Source organism: Rhyacophila brunnea, unplaced genomic scaffold (assembly GCF_057557595.1).
Source record: "Rhyacophila brunnea isolate RB1 unplaced genomic scaffold, BYU_Rbru_1.0 scaffold_11, whole genome shotgun sequence".
NCBI classification, from domain to species: domain Eukaryota; kingdom Metazoa; phylum Arthropoda; class Insecta; order Trichoptera; family Rhyacophilidae; genus Rhyacophila; species Rhyacophila brunnea.
This window is the reverse complement of record NW_028232763.1, coordinates 12,863,181-12,885,153: the sequence shown is the minus strand read 5'-3', so window position 1 is coordinate 12,885,153 and position 21,973 is coordinate 12,863,181. Positions and strand designations below refer to the sequence as shown.

General features: G+C 32.3%; 1 protein-coding gene across 2 annotated transcripts in view; it reads left to right on the top strand.

The window, feature by feature from the left end:
* Nucleotides 1-445: 445 nt before the first annotated feature.
* Ptx1 (pituitary homeobox homolog Ptx1) overlaps nt 446-21,973 on the top strand; it is a 165,325-nt gene continuing 143,797 nt past the window's right edge. For both annotated transcript variants that reach the window (XM_085958948.1, XM_085958937.1), the window contains exons 1-2: nt 446-1,202; nt 15,559-16,545. In XM_085958948.1, coding sequence (XP_085815074.1) covers nt 16,305-16,545 — 241 coding nt within the window. In that variant the 5' untranslated portion in view covers nt 446-1,202; nt 15,559-16,304. The remainder of the gene's footprint in view (nt 1,203-15,558; nt 16,546-21,973) is intronic.

Genomic DNA, 21,973 nt, shown 5'->3' with positions numbered 1-21,973 from the left:
TTCATGCATTATTTTCCAAAACATCACATGCTCGTCTTCATTATCTTGCGAAAGGCGTGGTCTAACCCTGCGATATTCGTACTTCGTGAAAATCTTAAAACAAACCGACAAAAATATAGCTATCTCTTTTTTTACAGAAAATTTTCCTCGACGCCCATGCTTTGTAAGCGTACCGGGAAAGCGATGGCGATATTACTATCTCACATCAGATACCGTTATCTATTCCAAAGGATAACGTTCCAGATAAAAAAATATACTGATATCTCGTTTTGTCTCGTGGGGAATGTGATGAGTTTTTGTGAGAGGCGTGTTTTTGTCAGTTAGGGCGGATTCTGTATCGGGGTACGTGGTGCAAAATGTTAGGGAATCGTAAATGTGTGTGTGTGTGACGAATACATTGACAGAACAGCGACGGGCCCGCGGGCCGGATGATATATAGAGTAGAGGAGTTAGCATTAAAGCTCGGTGGGAAGTGGTCGAGATTAGAGGAGAGACGGCCGGCCAAAGTCAGGCACTGGGCCGTTGTAAGCCCACATAAGACTTTTTTAATACTTTTATATGGGATTTGCCGCTAAACCCCCGTATTGCCGCAAATCATACCGCGGCCATTCGGCTTATTATTGTGCGTGAATTTATTATTTATTTGAAGAACTCGCGATGTTTTACATTTGCTCCGTAGTGAATTTTGTTTGTTGTTGTTGACGGCGATTACAGTCGTATTTATATATATTTATTTTTTTATTTCGCACCCGCGTACTAAGTCCTCGTTCAAATCCTCGGACTTAAAAGATCATTGTAAACAAATCGGTGGCCTTACCACTGACTTACGCGCCACCTGCTTGCTTCTTCGGAAAACTTTTAGTTATCAAAAAAAATTTGACAGTATTTCGGGACAATTAAAACTATTGCGTCCGCTCTGTGTCGAATCAATCGCACCCCGGGAAAAAAACTGCACGCGTTTTATCTTCCGCGGATAAATCTGACGGGTTTCGCCACGTGTCATGAAAACACCTGTCAATGACGTTTGATGATTTATCAAGAGGACAGTGAAGTTTGACAGTTTTATCTGAGTTCTAAATTTAAATACATTATTGAAAAAGAATTCTAAAAACAATTTGAAAAATGACAGCTTATTCAAGAAGAAGAAAAATACAATAATAAACGTTGTTATTAATCAACTATAGTTATTGTTATGAAGTGAGGTGAGTTGAATAAAAATACCTTTTTTTTATTTAAATAAAACCATGATAATAATTTTATTCAAATTAAGTATTAATAGCTATTGTTTACGTGAAATAAACACAAACTTTCAAATACAGCCAGTAACATTTTTATTGATTTTTCAGACTGCACATTTAACATTTACCTTTTAATTATACTTTCTGTACATACACAACATTTCTGTACTTATATTAAAAATTTACCTATATAAATCAAACGGTAGAGTAAATGCTATGGGACCGTCTCTGATACGGTGGTTGCGGGTTCGAATCCAGCGTGTGACAAAAATCACAATATGTTGTATTTAGTTGTTTTTGATCCAGAGCAATGATTCGGTGCGTTAGGTGAATTGCTAATCATTAATCGGAAAAGAAGATACTTATCTAATCAATGTACCTAAATTTTACTTTATTGAGACCCATATGCTGCGTCTAGGAGCGAAAATGGTAATTTCACCACTATTCTCATTCATGTATATTTTTCATGACACTATTAATTGTCGAAATATTATTATGCAGGTATTATAAAAATGGCTTTATTTACCAACATACTTATTGATATTATATTATATTTAAATTATTTCGATTATTTTTTTAGAACAAATCGATATTTTCGTTTTAGTCGTATTGTCTAATAACATAGATTTTTTTCATAACATATTAAAATTATTTCAAAATGTTGATTAACCATTTTTTAAATGTTATAGAATATATACTATAATGATAGTAAAAGATTTGTTATATGAGAAGAAACAACCAAGGGAAAATTCTCACGAAGAATGTAATTTATTTTGGTCTCTATTCAGTAAGCATTGATTTCCATATTTTTGTCTTTAAGTACCTACCTACCTACTAATAATTGCCGTATATGTGTAGTAAAATAATATACTAGGTATATATTCGTATTCCATTTTCAAACTTGGTTAACTAAAAACTAATAAATTATTAGAAATATCTATGATATGACGTTTATATAAAATCTATTTTGCCATAGTAATAATAAAGCTAATTAATATATTTTATAAAACAGCTTTGACATTTTTAATATTAGTAAATATCTATTTAAAAAGTACTTAATTTAATAAGGCAAACTATAGTATTATTACCTATATCGTTATTACTGAAAATAGGTACTTATTTGTTTTATTATTTATTGAAGACATAGGTTGCTTATATATCATGTACCTACATTGATGGTCTGAAACAACACAAAAGCAAACAAGGAAAACTTAAATCCATCATAACACAAATTGAGAAATCTAATCTAATTGTTGTAGGTACATAATAATGTAAATCAAATTTACAATGCACTTCGATTATTATTTAACTATCCACAAAAGCGCAAGCATGCAGTGATAACACCTACTTACGTAACTGCATTAAAAATATATTATGTTACTTTGGTTAAAATACTATTTTTGAAAAATACGTTTTTGATGACGGATAATGTTAATTATTCGTAGTGAAAATACGTGTTGAGTTAGTATTTCGTGCAGTCTAGATAACATTTTAGGCCTAGAGAAGATAAGAGGTAGTGCACCGTTAAATAATTTTCACACCTTTTGACGTAACGATTTCCGTCGCTAACAGATGTTTTCTTGTTTGAAAGAGGTTTTTTTATCGCGCACCGGTATATAGTTGAAACAAAATAAAAATGCCGTAATTCGGTCCATCTTTGTTCGGAAAATGGAAGAATTTTTTGTGTATCAGTAGTAATTATTTAATTAGAATATGGTTTAATGAAGTGAATCGTTCGATTTTCATGCAATAAGTATGTATATTAAACCACTAGAAGCATATTAAAAGTTTGTCATAAGTTTTATTATTAATAATATGACGATTTGTTGTTTTTATTTTGAACCGAAAAATGTTGAATCATAGTAGGTATATAGATTTTTTTCTCATTAAACGTTTGGTAAACTAGTGAAAAGGTCGTCGAATTCATTTATTGTAAATTCAGAAAGAGTAAAAATGTAATCGAATTAGTAATAATAGCTTGTTTACGTGTCGTAAGTGTTATATATAAAGAAAAACAAAATAACGATAGATTTTATCAATAATATGTAATTGAAAATAACGTCTGATTCTAGCTGCCATAAATACCTGTGGTGAAGGATTAAGGTAGACTATGTAGATCCGACATAAATAGTGCACACTAAATTTTGTCAGATATACATAACACTTGCTTACATTGAACTAATAATACAAATTACAGACGGTTTTGCTTAATATTTAAATTATTAAACCCTGCCTAAATCAGACCATAAAAGATGTAAAATATCTAAAACTGTGTATGATTTAATGGAAGAATGTTTTTTTTATGTTTTATAGTTTGGCAAGGCAGGGTTTAATTGAATTTAAAAAACTAACCAACATCGTCTTCAATTTTGTACTCTTAGTTAAATTAAAACAAAAATAAGTAAGACTGGCCAAATATGCACTATTTTTGTCGAATCTCCAGAAGATAATTTTACTTTTTTTAAATTATAAATAACTAACTATACCAACATTATTTGTGCAGTATTTTGAATACCTCCACCAAACACAATAAGTATACACTTGATATTGATTTAGGTACTATACAAATCTATTTCGTTTATCATAGTCATATAATACAATATTATTATAACAAAGTATTTCGAAAATTACTCGACAATTATTAGAATGATTGTTATAGGTTTAATAAAATCTACTTGACACAAACTAGTCAAAAGAATTAATGACTGAAGTCTAATAAATACTAGTCTAAACCGTCGGTAAAATGACTACAGCCGCTATTGTAACTTGGGTTCACATTGTCTAAATAAATACCTATTGTAAGAAATTAACAAGAAAAATGTGTACTAAAGTGGGTAATGTGTGTGCAAAATTGAATTCAAATTAAATATTATGATAGGTAGTACCTATAATAAATATTATTTACCCGACGGTTGTTAGGTCAATATATTTACCTACCTAACTAACATAGTAACGGACTGATTTAACCGGTCACCATACTCATAACTGTTTATATTTTAAATAAAGTTTGGCTACCTACCAAATTATTAATTCCTAATAATTACCGTATAACATATAGGTACCTACATGATATTAATTATTATAGTGTATCATTTTAAATTTCAATAAATTAAAAATTTCTATTTATTTCTTTGATCAATGAAGCTATTATTATTTTTAATGCGTTGATACTAATCCCTATTATAGTTAGTTTGCATTAGAAATGGATACAGTGATTCCGATAATGATATAACCTATTATGCCCAGGCGTTGCTTAGTGTCAATCACTGGACGTTACTACACATCGTGTTCAATTGGGTCTAGGACGATTTGGCACCGGACAACTGGACGCCACGGAATTCGAAAATAAATAGACGTTAGGTACTTATAGGTACTTTAAAAAAAATATTCAATATTATTATTTATACTTCAATGATTATATTATGATTTAATAGTTTGTAAAAATGTAAATTTGCAGACGTAAACAATGATTTAATCGTGCATATGTTTAAGTTCCAACGAAAAAAGAGTTTTTTATTTTATATAAAGCCTTAGGCATGGTAATTCTCAATCCGCGATAAAGAATACATTATGTTAAGAGTAAAATTAATTTAAACTACTAAGTAGTAGATGGAAACTGATTAAAATACCTCGTCTACGCGTGTCTATGACAGTGCGGCGTCCAATTGTCCAGAGGCCAGTCGTCCCATTCCCTGTTCAATTAGGAGACGGTATGGAAATGAGAATATCATGCGCGACTGTTGCAAGTCAGTTACTCCGATAGGTAATGTCACGGAAGACACGAAGAATGGGGCTCGTAGCCGGCGAAATGTTGCAGTACCTACTTGTCCCCATGTCCAAACTGTTACTGCATTGAGCACAACATCTTTGACGTCCCTCTTCACAAGGGCCCAAATCAAGCAAGTGTTCGCACTCTTTGCTGGGTGTTGAAATACCGACACTGCGTCGATAGACTGCAAACATTTGTAGGCTAACGCGAATGTCGTCCTCTTCACAATGGTGAGCACCACGTGACTAGGAATATTTTTGCAACCAGTGTGCCGCGAATTAGTGTAACCTTTAACATGATGATTGATCAGAACAATGGTCACTACCAAGTTTCGAGTGTTCCAGTGATTTATTCGTTCCCGCGCTTCCCGCCCAACCGAACCGTGTCTCGGTCGATCGGTGTGAGACCGTCATATTGTCTAATTATTATGTCGATGCTTGTGTGCCATGGGATTTTGGCAGATGGTCAAACTTGCAGCTTTAATAAAAAAAGGTTGAAAACACTGATTTAGTATTTTTGTGCGCGCGGTATTACCTATTCTTTGTATTATAGCAGTGCCGTGGTTTGACATGCATGCATAATACACTCACTACAACTGTACATCCGCCAAAACACTGTCAGAAGTATTAGGAATACTCAAAATCTAATTTACCTAATATTTGATCTTACTTACTACAAATCTTATTGTAAAAATATTGTTACACTATAACTAATTAGGTAATTTAGACACGTTTCATAATAATATATTAATTTAGTTTTCTACGTTTTACGTCATTATATTAAGATAAATAAATTGGTACCAAAGTACCTTAATATTTATTTACATACATACAAATTCATTAGTATGAAAAGTGTCCAACAATCGAGTTAATACATATAAGAATAAGATTATGATAAACCATTTGAAACCTTCAATGCACCAATCGTTAAATACCATACGATCGCCATAATATTAATAATAAATTGCTTAAGTACAGCGTTAATTAAAAATAAATGTCTGCATAGATTTTTTACTACAGTTCTCATGGTCAATAAGAGGCGTCAAGCATAGGAAACATATATTGAAATAATGACGGAATGGTAAACAAAGTAATTTAGTTAGCGTACCTACAATGATGAAAATTCAATCATACCTACTAATAGTTACAAACATATTTTAGTATACTGTGGGGGAATGGGACAACTGGACGCCAGGACAATTGGACGCCGCACTGTCGTAGACACGTATACAGAACGTAGACGAGGAATTTTAATCATTTCACCCACGATGTTTGCGTGGCTTAAGCGCCGTTCTATAGTGTTGAGGGTCCCAGGTTCGAATCCTGGGTCTGGCAAAAGTACACATATTGTTTTTCAACTTGTGTATGAGTCAGAGTATGGACCTAATAGGTTGACCAAGTGGCTGACATCCATTTCTCGTGAAAATAAAATCTGTTAAAACAAACCTCCACTCCGTGGAGGCCCATATGATCCTATTAGGATCGAACATGGTCAAAAGAAAGATAAGACATCCACTAATTAGTAGTTTTAATTCATTTTAACATAATATTTTTTTTATTGCGGATTGAGAATTAGCATACTTAAGGATTTATATAAAATAAAAAACTCTTTTTCGTTGGAACTTAAACATATGCACGATTAAATCATTATTTACGTGTGCATATTTAAATTTTCACCAACAATTAAATCATAATATAATAATTTAAATATAAATAATAATATTAAATATTTTTTAAGCCTACCTATAAGTACCTAACGTCTATTTCATTTCGAACTGCGAGGCGTCCAGTTGTCCCGGCGCCAAATCGTTCTAGACCCTACTGTGGTGTTTAGTTTCTTTTCTAAAAATATATTTTTTTGTACATCATTTGAATGAATATGTTATCACTGATACCATTTGGCAGACGAGCATTGGAGACGAATTAAATTGTCATTTACCTGCACTTTACCAATAATTTTAAAAATATGTGCCATTTATTGAAGATACGTATCTACATTAATTAATAACTTGTTAACTGCACTTATTGCAGATATGTCCATTTAATATTTTCCATGCGACTATTGAAATTGAATCAATGTTATCAAAGACAGTGATTTTACATTATTTGTCTATTTTACTGTGTATTTTAGCTGAAATATTGCAATAAGTACTTTGATCGCATAGGAGGTAGAGTATTTATACGCTTCATAACTTTGCACTCCGGATCTTGGATGAAAATGATGTAATATGTACTAAAAATAATATTATTTATTTATTATCTACTTCATATTATATTAATACAAGTGAATATCATTTGATTTGATTGTATGCGTGGTAATCAGGCAATGAGGCGTATCGGTTTAGTAAAAAGTGAAAAGTTATAAAACGTATACTCTACATGGATTGTAATTCAACTGATAGTAGATAGTGATTGTAGAAAATATTTAATACTATTATTTTATATTTATTTTAACTCAAGCAGTCGCATTGAAAAATAATGAGAGCTCTAGAAACAAAAACGGCAGTTTCCATTCTTGTAAAATGTTGGCAAGCCATAAAAATGTTTTTTTTATTAGTATACATACAACATTTTATAATACCTATTTAGCAGACACATACAAGAAAGAAATCGCACATTTTTGTGGTCTTGTCATCATTTTACGAAAAAAGAAACTGCCGTTTTTGTTTTCAGAACACGTTTAATCTTAATTATACTTATAAGTAAAATCATAGCATTATTTGTTTTGAATGTACATAAAATAATATATAATACGTACATAAAATTCCTTTCCTGACTTTTTTATTTAGTACATTGTAATCGATATAATCACCTCAAGTCAATTAAAAGTCAACGTAGAATTACTTAGTTTTATTTTACTAATGCATTATTTCAAACCGACATTTAAAACCTAAAATTTATATAGTTTAGAAAAATCTTAGAAATATAATATTTAAAAAAAATCTAGATATATTTTTATCCCGAACGTTACTAACCCACATCAATCGCAATATTATGGGCGGTAAACTTTATTAATGAAATACCGATACAATTATATTCTGTTAATATTAGCCACTATCTTTTGTAATTTTAGATATATGCAGTAATAATATTAACTTTGATTTCTAGATGATGTCGGATTTCCCCAAATATTAGTTTTATATAGAATTATTACATATAATATCTTGTAATATGTAGGTACAACGCCATTTAATGAAGTAGGTAAAAACAGTTAAAATAATAACCTTTTACGAAAAACCAAATTTACTGATCACTGACTCACTTACTTTTACCTTAAAGTTGAGCGAAATAAACTAACAAATTGTTTCTAAAACTCATTTTCGACGTACATAGTTTTACCAAAACAACGCAAATATACATATTATAATAAATGTGTAGTTTGGCTATATATACGTACGTTTATATAAATGTTTATACTTTATGTGATGCGCATCGTTATTGGCAGTCTGTCTCGCAAGGTTTATTGTGAAAACGTTCACGTCTCTTGTTCTCAACAAAGTATCTTTCTCGTCTCCCGCGAGGAAATCGCGTATTGATCTGCTTTGCCCACTGCTACCCTGCTACTTTGTGATGCACCTATACAATAATATATAACGCTCTACGGACCTCGTTTATCTACATACAATTCGTCGATGCCGCAGACGACAGAGATAGGCTCGAAAATAAGATAATTATAACTTGTCAAAAAATAATGCATTAATTTAAATCCTGATTTTCTGAGAACTTTCTAAATTTAAAGAATTTTCTAAATGCCTTTACCCCACGTATACAATCAAGGTTGCTATAAAATATAGGCCTTAAATACCTTTTCACACAAACTACTCTATGCATGGCCCCCACATCCTGAAGCGGGCCTCCAGGCTAGAATCTTTGGCGGGTGCCCCTACCTATCGCTAAAGGTAAAGGCAGTGTGACTATCTGCAGTTGTGTATTCCAAATAGTATTCGAGGTAAAAATTAGGGTATTTTTAGCGTTTTTATTTTATTTCTAATACACCTACTTGCATTATGGAGTTATCGAATATTGACAAACAATAATCAACAATTGCATCGCACAACAATATGCTTTTAATGTTGCTTTAAGTGAAATAGCGACATTTTTTAACTATTAGTGCAATTTTGTGATGTGTGTTTATCTCACTTGGCTGGTCAATTTGCCAGGCCGGGACCCCCTTAAGCCAGGACCCCCAGGCTGGAGCCCTGTCAGCCCCCCTTGTGGGGGCCATGACTCTAGATACTTAGTATTAATTTAAAATGACAGTATGAAAAACTGTTTATTGAAAATCATTCGTCTCTACCCGCATTAGTTTTACAAATTTATATTCGGCCTGGGTCTATGACACCGTTTTAAAAGAGATCAGAGATTGAACAAGAATTCATTACGGAAAATACGACGCCCGGCGGGACTCGAACACACATCTACTGGATTCGCGCCAAAGTGCTTTATCAATTGAGCCATGTGCGTCTTACCCAATTATGATGATATTAAATTAGTAACATATTATACATCTGGAGTGCTTAACACATCCCGTTAATTTTGGCGATTGGTTTTTGTAGTTTGAAACAAGGTACCAATAATAGGTAATTACTAGCTCAAGCTAGCTGACGTCAGGATCTCTCCAAATTTTGGTACTTGCACTTGCTAATAATTTAAATATCGATGAAGAATGTAACATTCTCAAATCATGTGAATTATTCATTGCTTAAAATATCTTAGAATTTAAAGTGTAAAAAAGCCAGCACACTGATTTTCAAAAGAGTCTGGTGTAATATTCTAGCTATTTTATAAAAATATAAGCTTTGTGCTTTATAAAATGCAAGAATTTATGCTGTATTATGTCAGATGCACATTACTTGAATGGGTACACATAATAAGCTTTCCTTCAAAAATGATAAATCTTACCTATTGGCTTTCTAAAAATATAGATCTAATATTGGTATTGTAGACCTGTGCCATTTCCTGCCCTCGTAAAATAAATGACTTTAACTCCATTGAGTGCGTTGCTTTAAAGCTTTGAACATAGTAATGGATTTATATTTCTTTAATTACATTAATAAAGTAATGGATTAGATATCATTCAATTTCATTGGAAACTATTAAACCACATTTTTCAATGTTGTATAATATTATACAATAAATAACTTTTCAGTATTTTCTTTGTATACAATAAATGATAGCGATTAAATATATATATATATATATATGAAAGGAGTAATTAAATATCATCCTACTAATCTCCTCTGGGTACTCTGATCGCATGCAAGAAAATGAACCCGCGCTGACATGGAACTCTAAATAAAACAATTTTATACAAGAATAGTACCTACATAATATAAAGTTTTCTCTAACACAATAATTTCCAGTATATTGACGACATGAATTCGAGGAACCTCTATCTCAATCTTTCTTTTTCCAGTCGGTTACATACAGCCTCTCTGCGTCCTTCCTGACGTTATCCTCCAATGTCCTCTGGATGCGGCTCAGGGACTGAGTGTGTACTGGGGTTGGTTCATAAACTTTATGGAGAGGTCTTGTTCCACCGAATTTAACACCTGCCCATCTTAAGTCTTTGCACTCTCAAGGCATCGACTTTAGACTTTAATTATTCGTAGAAATCAGCGTTCGTACGGATGCATCACGTCTGGTTTTCTTTAGCCGGTCCTACTTTATAAGTATACTGTAAAATCCTTTACTCATTTCTACATTTGGCTCTAGATTTTTTACAACCATACAGAGCGATTGGTTATTAAACAATACTTACATTAATATTTACCTTATTTGATTTTAGATTAAGAAAATAATAATTATGAAATGCGTTGTTTACTGTCATTCGTCATTTTAGTGGAAACATATTATTATGACGTAGATTAATAAATATTGTTTAGCATTTAAATACCTATATATATATTTATATTTAAATATGGGGAGCTCTATTAGGAAGTTATGAGTATGGCTTCTGATTAGTGAAATCCGCTCCTGTACTTACGTCTTTTATTATTTGAAATATCCTTAAAAAAACCTCGAAACAGTCGACGAGTTTGTATATCTGGGATCAACCATCAGTGGAAAGAGCGGATGCAAAGCGGAAATAAGAAGGCGCACACAGATTGCAAAAAATGCGATGACACGCCTTACTACTATATGGAAGGATCGGGGAATTTCGATTGCCACAAAAATGTTGCTTGTGCAAACATTAGTATTCTCGATATTTCTATACGGAGTCAAGTCGTGGACCCTGAAGGCAAGGGAACGGAAAGCAATTGATGCCTTTGAGATATGGTGTTGGCGCCGAATGCTTCGCATTTCTTGGATGGAGCACAGGACGAACCAGTCAATCATCCAGTGACTGGAGATAAAGGAACGGCTCTCGACGATATGTCTGAGAAGAATTATGCATTTTTTTGGACATATTGTCAGGCGCGGACCGGATAACCTGGAGAGACTGGTAGTTTTGGGTAGCCTCCAGGGAAGGCGAAGCAGAGGAAGAGTGTCTGCGCGATGGAGCGACCAAGTGAAAGAGCTGACTGGGGGGGGGGGGCACCATCCATTCTACCCGAGAGAAGCGGAAGTTCGAGAAGGATGGAAAGTCTTGGTCGCTCAAAGGATGGCGAAATTTAAATGTGGTCACGATCCTCAGCGATGAGTGCACGACCAAGAAGAGGAGAAGAGAGATCCTTAGAAACATAATTATGAACCTATTAGAAAGAATATTGAATAGAACTTCAACTACATATTACATTTATGGCATTATTTTATTAGTAAATATAAACATTTTACGTCTGTAATGTAGAAATCACGACGACTTTTCCGGATACAACTTGTGAGCGGCACGTTCGCATAGATAACTGTAACATATAGACATTGTCTATCTTTCAGGAGCTCTTCTCGATTGTATCGATTCAGAACGAATGTTGGACAATAAAAAAATCATTGACTCATTTTTATGAAACTAGATGAGTACTTGTACCGATTATGTACGATTTCTTGAGTACTATTCAGTAGACTTACATAACAATCTTAATAATGTACTATGTGTGTATAAAATAAAATAAAACTTACAGTTATTTAAACCAAATATTAATTTTGTAACATGCTCAATAAACGTTTTATCATATCAGAATGTAAATAAAAAGATTTTATAATATATTTTTTATTCAAGACTCAATAATTTGAATTTAATATTATTACAGTACATAGCCAGGATTGTAATGATTGTGGGATTAAGTCTTATTTGGTGATTTTTTTCTCATTGGTAATTTCCGATATATCACGAAAAATCATGACATATCGTCAATAAGGAATGCTACAATATTTAATCTTTAATATATAATATTATTCGGTACTGTTATTTGTTATTATTTGTTAGTTTGGGTTAGTTTAGGTTAGGTTGGGTTAGGTTAGGTAAGGTTAGGTTAACCTAACAAATAATCCAGTTTATCGGCTATTTTAAAAATGCGTTTTCCACTGTGTTCCGTATAACCGAACAGTACCTATTATTCATATGAAAATATTTATTAAATATTTTGATTTTTAGATTTTTTTTAATATTTATAAAATTCCAAGACCAGTTTAGTCTTACAACAATTTGGCCAATTGATAATGTTGTAAGGAGAAAATTTATCTTGGTTTTTCTAAATGTGGATAAGTTAGTAAAAAAAAATTAACGGCTATAATACATTGTATTGTGATTTCTGTTGTCTATAATGTATTTTCACCATGAAATAACAGTTAAAAATATTAAGCGAAAATTATCACTTTAACTATTTTCTATGAATAATGACTGTTGGCATTCTATCAACATAATGAGTCCATGCTATTGATCCAAATACACATTGAAAGAAACGTGAATTTGATTCGATTGCTGGATTAGAATCCACTAATCTGGATTGAGAGTCGTGAGTTATGTTCAATATACTTACCGAATAGTTTAGCTTTAGGTTATTTAGTACGTAATGTAAAACAGTCTTCTCTGATCATTGAATGAAGGAAATTCATTGAGAAGATCGGAGTTTGTAAAATCATTTTTTAAAGAATATTTAATGAATGAATATGAATATCATTTAAAACATCCACTCAAAAGATCACGAAATCGTTATGACGCAAAATCAGAGTCGTATGGTAATCAGCTTCACCTGGGAAACGGAACAAAGCGAGTAGTCAAAGTCGGCGAGTCTCGGGTTTAAGTCAAGTAATCGAGGTTTTAGCACGTTTTAAAGGATTCGGTTCAGTGATTTTTATACGCTGGATTTGCGAGAGAGCGAGCGTCTCGTGGTCTACGCCGCCGTAGACCGTCTACGGCGTAGCCTCTCGCTCTAGAGGAAAGCTCCGCAGTGAAAAACTTTGCGGAAGACAATAGGTGTTTAAAGCTCCTTAAGTTTATTAAATGTAAAAGGCGTGTCAAGAGGCGACTTTGTGCGTCTAATTTTCCGTAACAAATAGGATCAACAGAGCGTCCTCCTTCCGAACGTGGCTTTGCGTCTTGGTTTCAGTAATTTGTTATAAATTTGGGTGGGTATTAGAAAAAAACTTTGAAAAGTTTAAGACTTTCGCAGTATAAAGGTTGTCAAAAATGATTTGTATCTGTACGGTTTATAAAGGTCTTTTTTAATTGGACACATTTATGAACTTTTATTTACAAATATAAGACGGAATAAGAAAAAAAATATCTGCAGAAATTTCATATACCTATCTTTATATAATTTATTTAAAATTTATTCTTTTTATTTACACCTGATAAAATAAAATATAAAATTAGTTTAACAATTTAATTTATAACAAATATGATTATAATAACTTATTTTTAGAATTTAAACCATGAATATAATCATAACAGATTTTGTGGTTATCACTACTTATTTTTTCTTCGACGTTATGGGCAAGTCAAGAAAAAAGAAGAAAAACATCCGTTGCCTTTATAAAAAAAAAAATATTTAGATAATAAACAACCGTAAAAGTCTCAAACATTCATAATATATACATCAATTTAAATTTAAGTAATAATTGCAGTAGAAAGACGGCATGTTATTTATAGTAACATAACATATTTGATAATTAATCTACATCATTAAAAAAACAGTTTTGACCACTCTCGTCAAAGACCAGCTCCAACTTGATATAGATAATATATTAGATTGGGGCAGGCGTAACAAACTAGAATTCAATATTGATAAATGCAATCTTTTGTCGTTTACCAGAGCCTCAAAAGTGTTGTTTTTCCAATACTCGATGCATGGCAGAGTTCTGTCACGAATATCATCTGTAAGGGATCTTGGCATTACGTTTGAGAGTAAACTGACATTTATTAGCCATATAGTTACCATTTGTAACAAGGCGCTTAAAATGTTGGGCTTCGTCATGCGTACTTCCCGGGTCTTTTCGGATGTTACGGTATTAAAACTTTTATTTAATTCTTTAGTTCGAAGCAGACTTGAGAGTGGGTCTATTGTTTGGGCACCGCATCAGTTGAAGTATGGCCTTATGGTGGAGAGGGTTCAGAAGAAATTCTTGAGACTCCTTTATTTGAGGTTGTACGGATACTATCCGTGGCTTTATCCAACTGACTTTCTCTTAGGCATGCTTACATACTGCAGTTTGCAATTTAGAAGAAATCTTTATTTAGCTATGTATTTTTTTCGACTTATACGAGGTATAAATGAGAACTCTGCCATTCTGGGCAGTGTTGACCTGTGTGTCCCTGATAACTATCTTAGAAATAGAGAACATCAGTTGTTTATTCTCCCAAGGTGCAGAACCAACCTGCCACTGGTAATGCCAATTGGGAGGGCGATAACTATGTTCAACGAAATTGCTTCGGGTGTTGATATATTCCACCTACGTGAGGATGAGTATAGGTGGACGTTATTTTATAAATTTTTAAAATAGGGTCTGCTTAACTTATCCGGTGTATTTCCATGTACCTATATAATTAATATTTTTGTATGTACATATTTGTTTAATAACATATTATCTATCTCTTTTTTATGTCATGTTGTGAACGTCTTAAACTTATAATTTGTAATGTCCACAATATGTAAAAATAAATAAATTGAAATTGAATTGAAATATATTATTTTATCGCCAATTTAACTATAATTTGTCTGTACTTGTGTAAATTGTAATTTTGGCAGTATTTGAGAATGTTTAAGTAGAAAAATCAGGTTCAAAATCTTATGTAAACTATATGGAAGTTAGCATCATATATTATAATATTTTAATAATTAGTATATTATACACTTTCTTAGGTATGTCAGTTTAATGTATTAATATAATAATAGGAATTGTCTAAGTACGGCTTTCAACACGCGTTAATTTATATTATAAGCTTCACTATTTAAGTAATATTATCGCCTTTTATCAAATATTTATTTACTTTATATTTCGATATATTTACCTATTTAAAAATAATGTAGGTATTTGGAAGTCAAATTTTTATACATGCCTCTTAGTCAATATGTATAAAACATTAAACACCGTGCAACTATTCATGATCTTATGTTAATTTAGCAACTATAAAAGTATTTTTTCTAATCGTAATGTTTTGTTTGTGTTTCAGGCAAACATTCTACGTCGACATACTTCATAATTCAACGGTTCGACGGAACGCGTCTACAAGTATAAAAAAGTGTTTTTTTCCCTACGCGAATAATAATAGTATAAAGTGTGTGATAAATTTGAGATTATTTTAATAATTATTTAAACTGTTTGCATCCATATTAAAAAATAAACAAGATCAATTAGAACTATGCTGTCTTGACAACTTATTTGAAAAAAAGTTGCCATAATTTAAAAATTCACATGATTTTTTTTCATCATAAACAAGATTTGTTTTAGTAAAAGTCTTATAAAAAAATTAGTGCCTGTATAGATTTCATGAATAAACTAGAATGATTTTTTGACAATCAAAACAACGTTTATTATATTTTTATTAAAATGTGGACAGTTTCATCTTGACAATGTTAATGTGAGGGAAATGATTTAAAGATATTTTTGGATATTGGACAAAATCTAGTGGACGAATCCACTCAAATACGTCTTGAAACTGATCACCAATACGGTTCAGCATTCACTTAAAAGACTTTAATAATTTTCATCTTCCGTGTATACTGATGATGTTAAAGTGATTGAATAAAAAGAGGCGATAGGATATTGGACTAGGTCCATTGGTACGATCCGCCGGGCTACGTCCTGCGGCTGATCACCAATCCGGTTCAGCGATCAGTCAAAGGCCTCATCATTCACCTCCGCGTGTATAAGGACGTGTTCCCGAGCGGGCTGACGTCGTACCTTCCTGGAGTGGCCATGGAGCCACTCGGGGAGGCCGGTCTCTGTCTACAGGACCTGGTGCAGCAGGATGCGCACGCTCTGCATGCGGCGCATCCGCACTCTCACCACTCGCACTCGCATCTCCACGATCCTGTGGCTGCGGCGGCAGTGTCAGTCAGTTCCGCCATCACCGGACTGATGGGCGCGCCCTCGCTGGCTGAGCATGCGCACCCGCCACCGCATCATTCTCATCATGAACCATTGGAGAAGCTAAAATGTAAGTGTTTTTATTTTAATTAATATATACTCGTACATACTGATCATTATTTGTATAGTATTATTAATACATATTAAATTTGATAGTAGAAACCTTTACCAGATAGGTAATAAGAAAGGTGTATCAATTTGACACCATATTAACGATAGAGAGAGATAAAATAATAGAGCAAATGTCTGGCATTTTCTTAATGAAGGATGTTTTTTTAAAAGAACGCCACATTAAAAAAAAAATAACACATTCGAAAGCATCAATACATGGAATTTACATTTGATAACGATGTTGGACATAATATAGCCATATCGGCTGTTAGAATTTTTGGCCACTTTGTCGAACACTACTCGCCATATATCTTTTTTTTTTAGAATTATTAATAACCATGTCCTTGCTTTTTCGTACAAGGTGGTTGCTAGTAATTTTGAAGAATCACAAACATGCAGGCTTTGAGAAAAACATATAAATATTGTGTGTCCTGACCGGGAATCGAACCCACGAACTTTCGGGTGGAAGGCAAGCGCCTTACGCACTGCACCACAAGAGCCACCACTCGCCATATATCACGAATCATGAACAATGTTGGTTTCTAAGGCGTCAATAATTAATTATTGCTGATTTATCAGCATACATCAATTACTTTTCATAGCTATACAGGAAATAGTCCAGATATGTCAAATCACACGACCTTATAGGCCAAATGACAGGTCTATTTCTCGTCCAAGTCGATGGTTGCGGTCGCCGTATGGCATGTAGTGCCATCTTGTTGAAACCACGTCTCGCTAATAAGAAAATATATATTTTTTTAAATATGATATGGGTAATAAGCGTTCGTTAAACCATACTAGTTAGAATCTGATGTATGCGGGTTTGAGTTACCCACTACGATTGTTATATTCGAAATCACGTGAATGATAAATTGAATTACCTAACTAATAAAAATAGTTTGATTAAAAAAAACGTTTGAGATACAATTTAACTATACCTTAAGCATAAGAAGTAATATTCCGTTTGCGAGTTAGTCTGAAGATTTAATACATCCATTGTTAATGTTAATTTAACCATATTGCATACTACATCGCATAATATGCAAATGGCATACATGGCAAAAATAGTTATTTCTGGGGATAGGTATGTTAGGTTAGGTACAACTATTTTTGGCAAGACAATTTAAAGTAAATATACATATAATGAAATCAATAGAATTCTTTTTTCAATGTTGCAAATTATTAATATCTACATAATTCGGAGGCAACACAAAAACATCCATATTAAAAATTCAAAATTAAACACGGCTAAATTAGTACCTAAATTTCACTACAAAACATAAATATTCACATACTTAATTTATTGGCACTCTTGAAAAAGTTTTTTTTTTAATAATTTCCATATTCCTTTTAAACACAGAATTATCCTTATAATGATAATTATTTAATTCAACTCCGTCCAATTCAGTCCAGTCTAGTATAGAAATATTTTCATTATAAAAATGAATAATCGAAGATTCCCACTTAATATAATCTATTATCTTAATACCAAAATCACATTTGGTGAGGATTGGCATTTTGATTGTATCAGCTATATTAAAATTCAATAAAAAAATGGATGTACCTATACGAGATAACGTAACCACATTTTGTTGATTGCCCGCTTATGATTTCTGAGGTGTTTGCCAGGATCCGTCAACACCACGCGTTTAAGGAGTTTGCAGCGTCGCATGAAGAGCAGGTTAATTGGGTTGGTTCCGATCATCATCGCATTAAAATCTTGCTATTAAGTATACACGTACAGAGGATATTTCATGTCAATGATACTAGCTGAGCCAGTACAACTCTTTTCTTTTCTCTCTAAATTATTTATCTAAGTACCATGTTGCATGGTTGTTACATTATTCCCGTGCGGCTCCGTATGGGAAAATAGCAGAGTGAGCACTAAAATCTTTTCTTTCACACACGTTTCATGCTTCAGTACCTATTACACAACTTGTTAAAGAAAACCTTCTTCTATACCTACAACAAATTAGTATTTTTAGTCGATAGATATTTTGGTTGTTGATTATATATACATGTGATACCTATATTCCACAGTAGTTGGGTGTTGGTATTATATTTCAAATAATTTATTACTAAATTGAATAAGAAATATTATGTGACTCGTTTTTTTCTGCCTGTAAAATATCTTAATATAGATAAATTGTTTATTATTATACATAGTTATTATTGATAACGTTTTTTTGTTTTTATTTTATTTTGAACACTACAATAGGTCATGAGGTTTAACGGCAGTAGTGTAGAGAAACAGTTGTGTAGTTAGTAATAGAAGAGAAAAAATCACATCTCCCGGATGAAAAATCGGCGCGTTACGCACTGGACTACGAGAGCCTATCGACAAATAAACGAAATTTTAAGCTTTTGTAATAATTTTAATTTATCGAGAGAGATAATAATTAATGTATATGCGCTTGGATTAATGATACTCACTTGCCAGGTAGATCCAATTGATAGTTAATTTGGAAATTGAAAGATCTTTGCATATTAAGCACACGAAAGCTTGAATCAGAACCACAGATGACTATAATATATGCTTTCCGTTTACTACCCATAATGTATGTATATAAGTACGCCATTTCGGCATATTGTGGCATTAAAAATGAGAAGCGCTTTACAAAGTTCTATTGGGAAGGTCACAAAAATAACTTCTTAATATACTGACTATCTGCCGTATTCATATACATTTGAACTGCGTTCAACGTAGTAAGCCGTTTATCGGCCGATTAAGGTAACTATAAAAAATGCATACGTCACGAGATGCGCACAGGAATGCGCACCAAACTTAAAATGGCGGCGATCTGCGCGAGCTGTCAGTGTCACTTTAATACACAATGACTTCATCACAACAAACGTTTAGTAGGAGGCTTGAAACCTTCGTAGGTTTTATAAATTATTGCGAAAATGTGTGTGAAACAGAAAGGAGGAGACGCTTGCGACTGCAAAAAAGATACATCAGAGATTATCAATGTTTCCCTATCGGCACAGCTAACTAATAATTCCTTTTCATCTTGCGTGAAGTTAACTGCCCGTCGTCGTTGTGCCACAATAGGATTCATGATGATGCTAAAAAATGAAAATAAAAATGATGCTAAACTTGCAAAAATGATCGAGATCGTGGTTCAATGGAGGTGTTTGTAAATATAATATTGACAATGATCCGTGAAGCTGTATTGCCATATTATGGAAATATTTACTGTGTATACTTTGATCATTTCGTGCATTATGAAGTAAAAAATAAATATGATTTTGTAACAAATAAATTATTTAAAGTTCATGATAATTATTTATTTATAATTATTAAATTTATATGGTACCGTTTGCACATTTTTACACCGATTCACAATTTCAAAATTTTAAATTAATTTTCGGGAAATTTAAATTTAAAATTAGGTAACATTATCCATGGCATGACGCGTATTACGTCGGCGACGTGACGTCACTATCCGTCAGATACATTTAGGTTTATGCATGCAAATTTGCAGTAAATAGCTTGAATGCAGTTTGCTGTTATATGCATACGCCTGTATGAATCGTGTCTAGGATTTATATTTTTTAATTTATTATTACTTTGGAAAGTAAAGTTGACAAAATACATTCTCTATAATATTATGTATGTATGACAGTGCAAATTATTTATTAAAACTTTAATAACACAGTCATAATCAGACATCATTTTATGGCCTCTTGCGGTACCTACTGTCGGTTATTTTTTTTTAAAGCTGTAGATTTTAAACACCGTTCAATCAAATTACTTTTTGCCAGGTTAACTAAGTTAGTGTGACAATATGATAATATATTTTTGCAATGAAAACATAGATGTCTTACTTCTTAAATAATTTTAATAGAGCTATTTTGACAAATTACTTCACTTATTGTGAATATAATAAATTATATTAGCCTCATTCATTCAGTAAGTTAACCGACCGTGTAGGTGTCGGGCATCAAAGCGAGCATTCTGAACGGGGGTGCAAGTCGCGAGGGGTAGCATCCCCTAATAAAAGTATGAAGAACAAATTACATCCTGCACAATGCATAATAATAAACGCACACACTAACGCAGTGAAGCGATCTGAATTAGCCCTCAGTATTGCAAATAATAAAAAAATATAATTCAGACTTCAAATAATTGTATGGCGCATAGCGCATCAATAATTATTACTTACACATTTTTATTTTTTATGTGAAAAAAAATACTTTTTATTATTATGCGGTTTTTATTGATCTCAGTATGTTTTTTTATTCGCTCCAAAATCGGACGTGGATCTTGTCCACACGATAAAGAGGTTTTTAAAAATTTTTTTTAGAATAAATTAATGTTAACGACTTTTTCAAACTATTAGGTACATGTGCTTGTTCCAAACATCCGTTTAATGCAACAAGTGTATTTGCTTGTCTCGGGATTAAAACACGAGACCCGCATTAGATAGATATAGGTATCTACCAGTAGCAAGAAGTACAAAGTGTATGGAGGCATACATTATTTCATTAGTGTTGCACCGTTATTTAGATGGGCAATCACGTACAATCATAAATTAATTAAAATAAAATACATTATGTAGTAGATACTATTTCCACTTTTATTGTCATAATAATCAGAACCGGTTTCGTCCGCTTTAAATGAATATTTTCAACTCGTTTTCGTTTTTTTTATTTTAATCAGTACTGTTTATTTCTACCAAGAATTGATGGTTAAGAAGATGTTAAACAATCGTAAATATTTGTGCCTATATAAGAATTCAAAATAAGTAGCATTTTCCTTCCTATTTATCTAAAAAAAAATGCTGCCAATGCAGAGAATATTTTTTTCTATCACAACTAATTCAATCAAACTTAAATAATTTTGCAAATTATTCATAAAAATAATAATATAAATATATTATTATGTAAATATGCATATGTATAAAAACAAAAACCATAACTTTCCAAGACATAACAGCCGTAAATCTATCACCATTAAAGGCGTAAATAATCTTATATTACGTTTTATCGAAATTATTATTTTTGTGATTTAAGATTGGCTCCCAATTATTATATTTAAAAATATTATAACTTAGTTACAAAATCTTTACCTGCATAACTCATTTAATTAAAATCATTATTGAGACAAATTGGCTCTGATGTACACATATGAATTATGATGTCCTCTAAATTCTATTCCAAACTCATAATAATTTAGTCAGAATTTAAAAAAAAAATGATAATCTAATGCATTATTATTTGCATGACTTTCACATTACTGAATTTATCTATATACACTTAATATAAAAGGTAGTGTCCTATTCTATTTCAACGTACAGCAATTTTCCTTACTAATATGTCTAATGTGTTCAGTTTGTATAGTGAAATAAGCTTATCACCCCCCATGGGGATTGACTTTGTCAGTG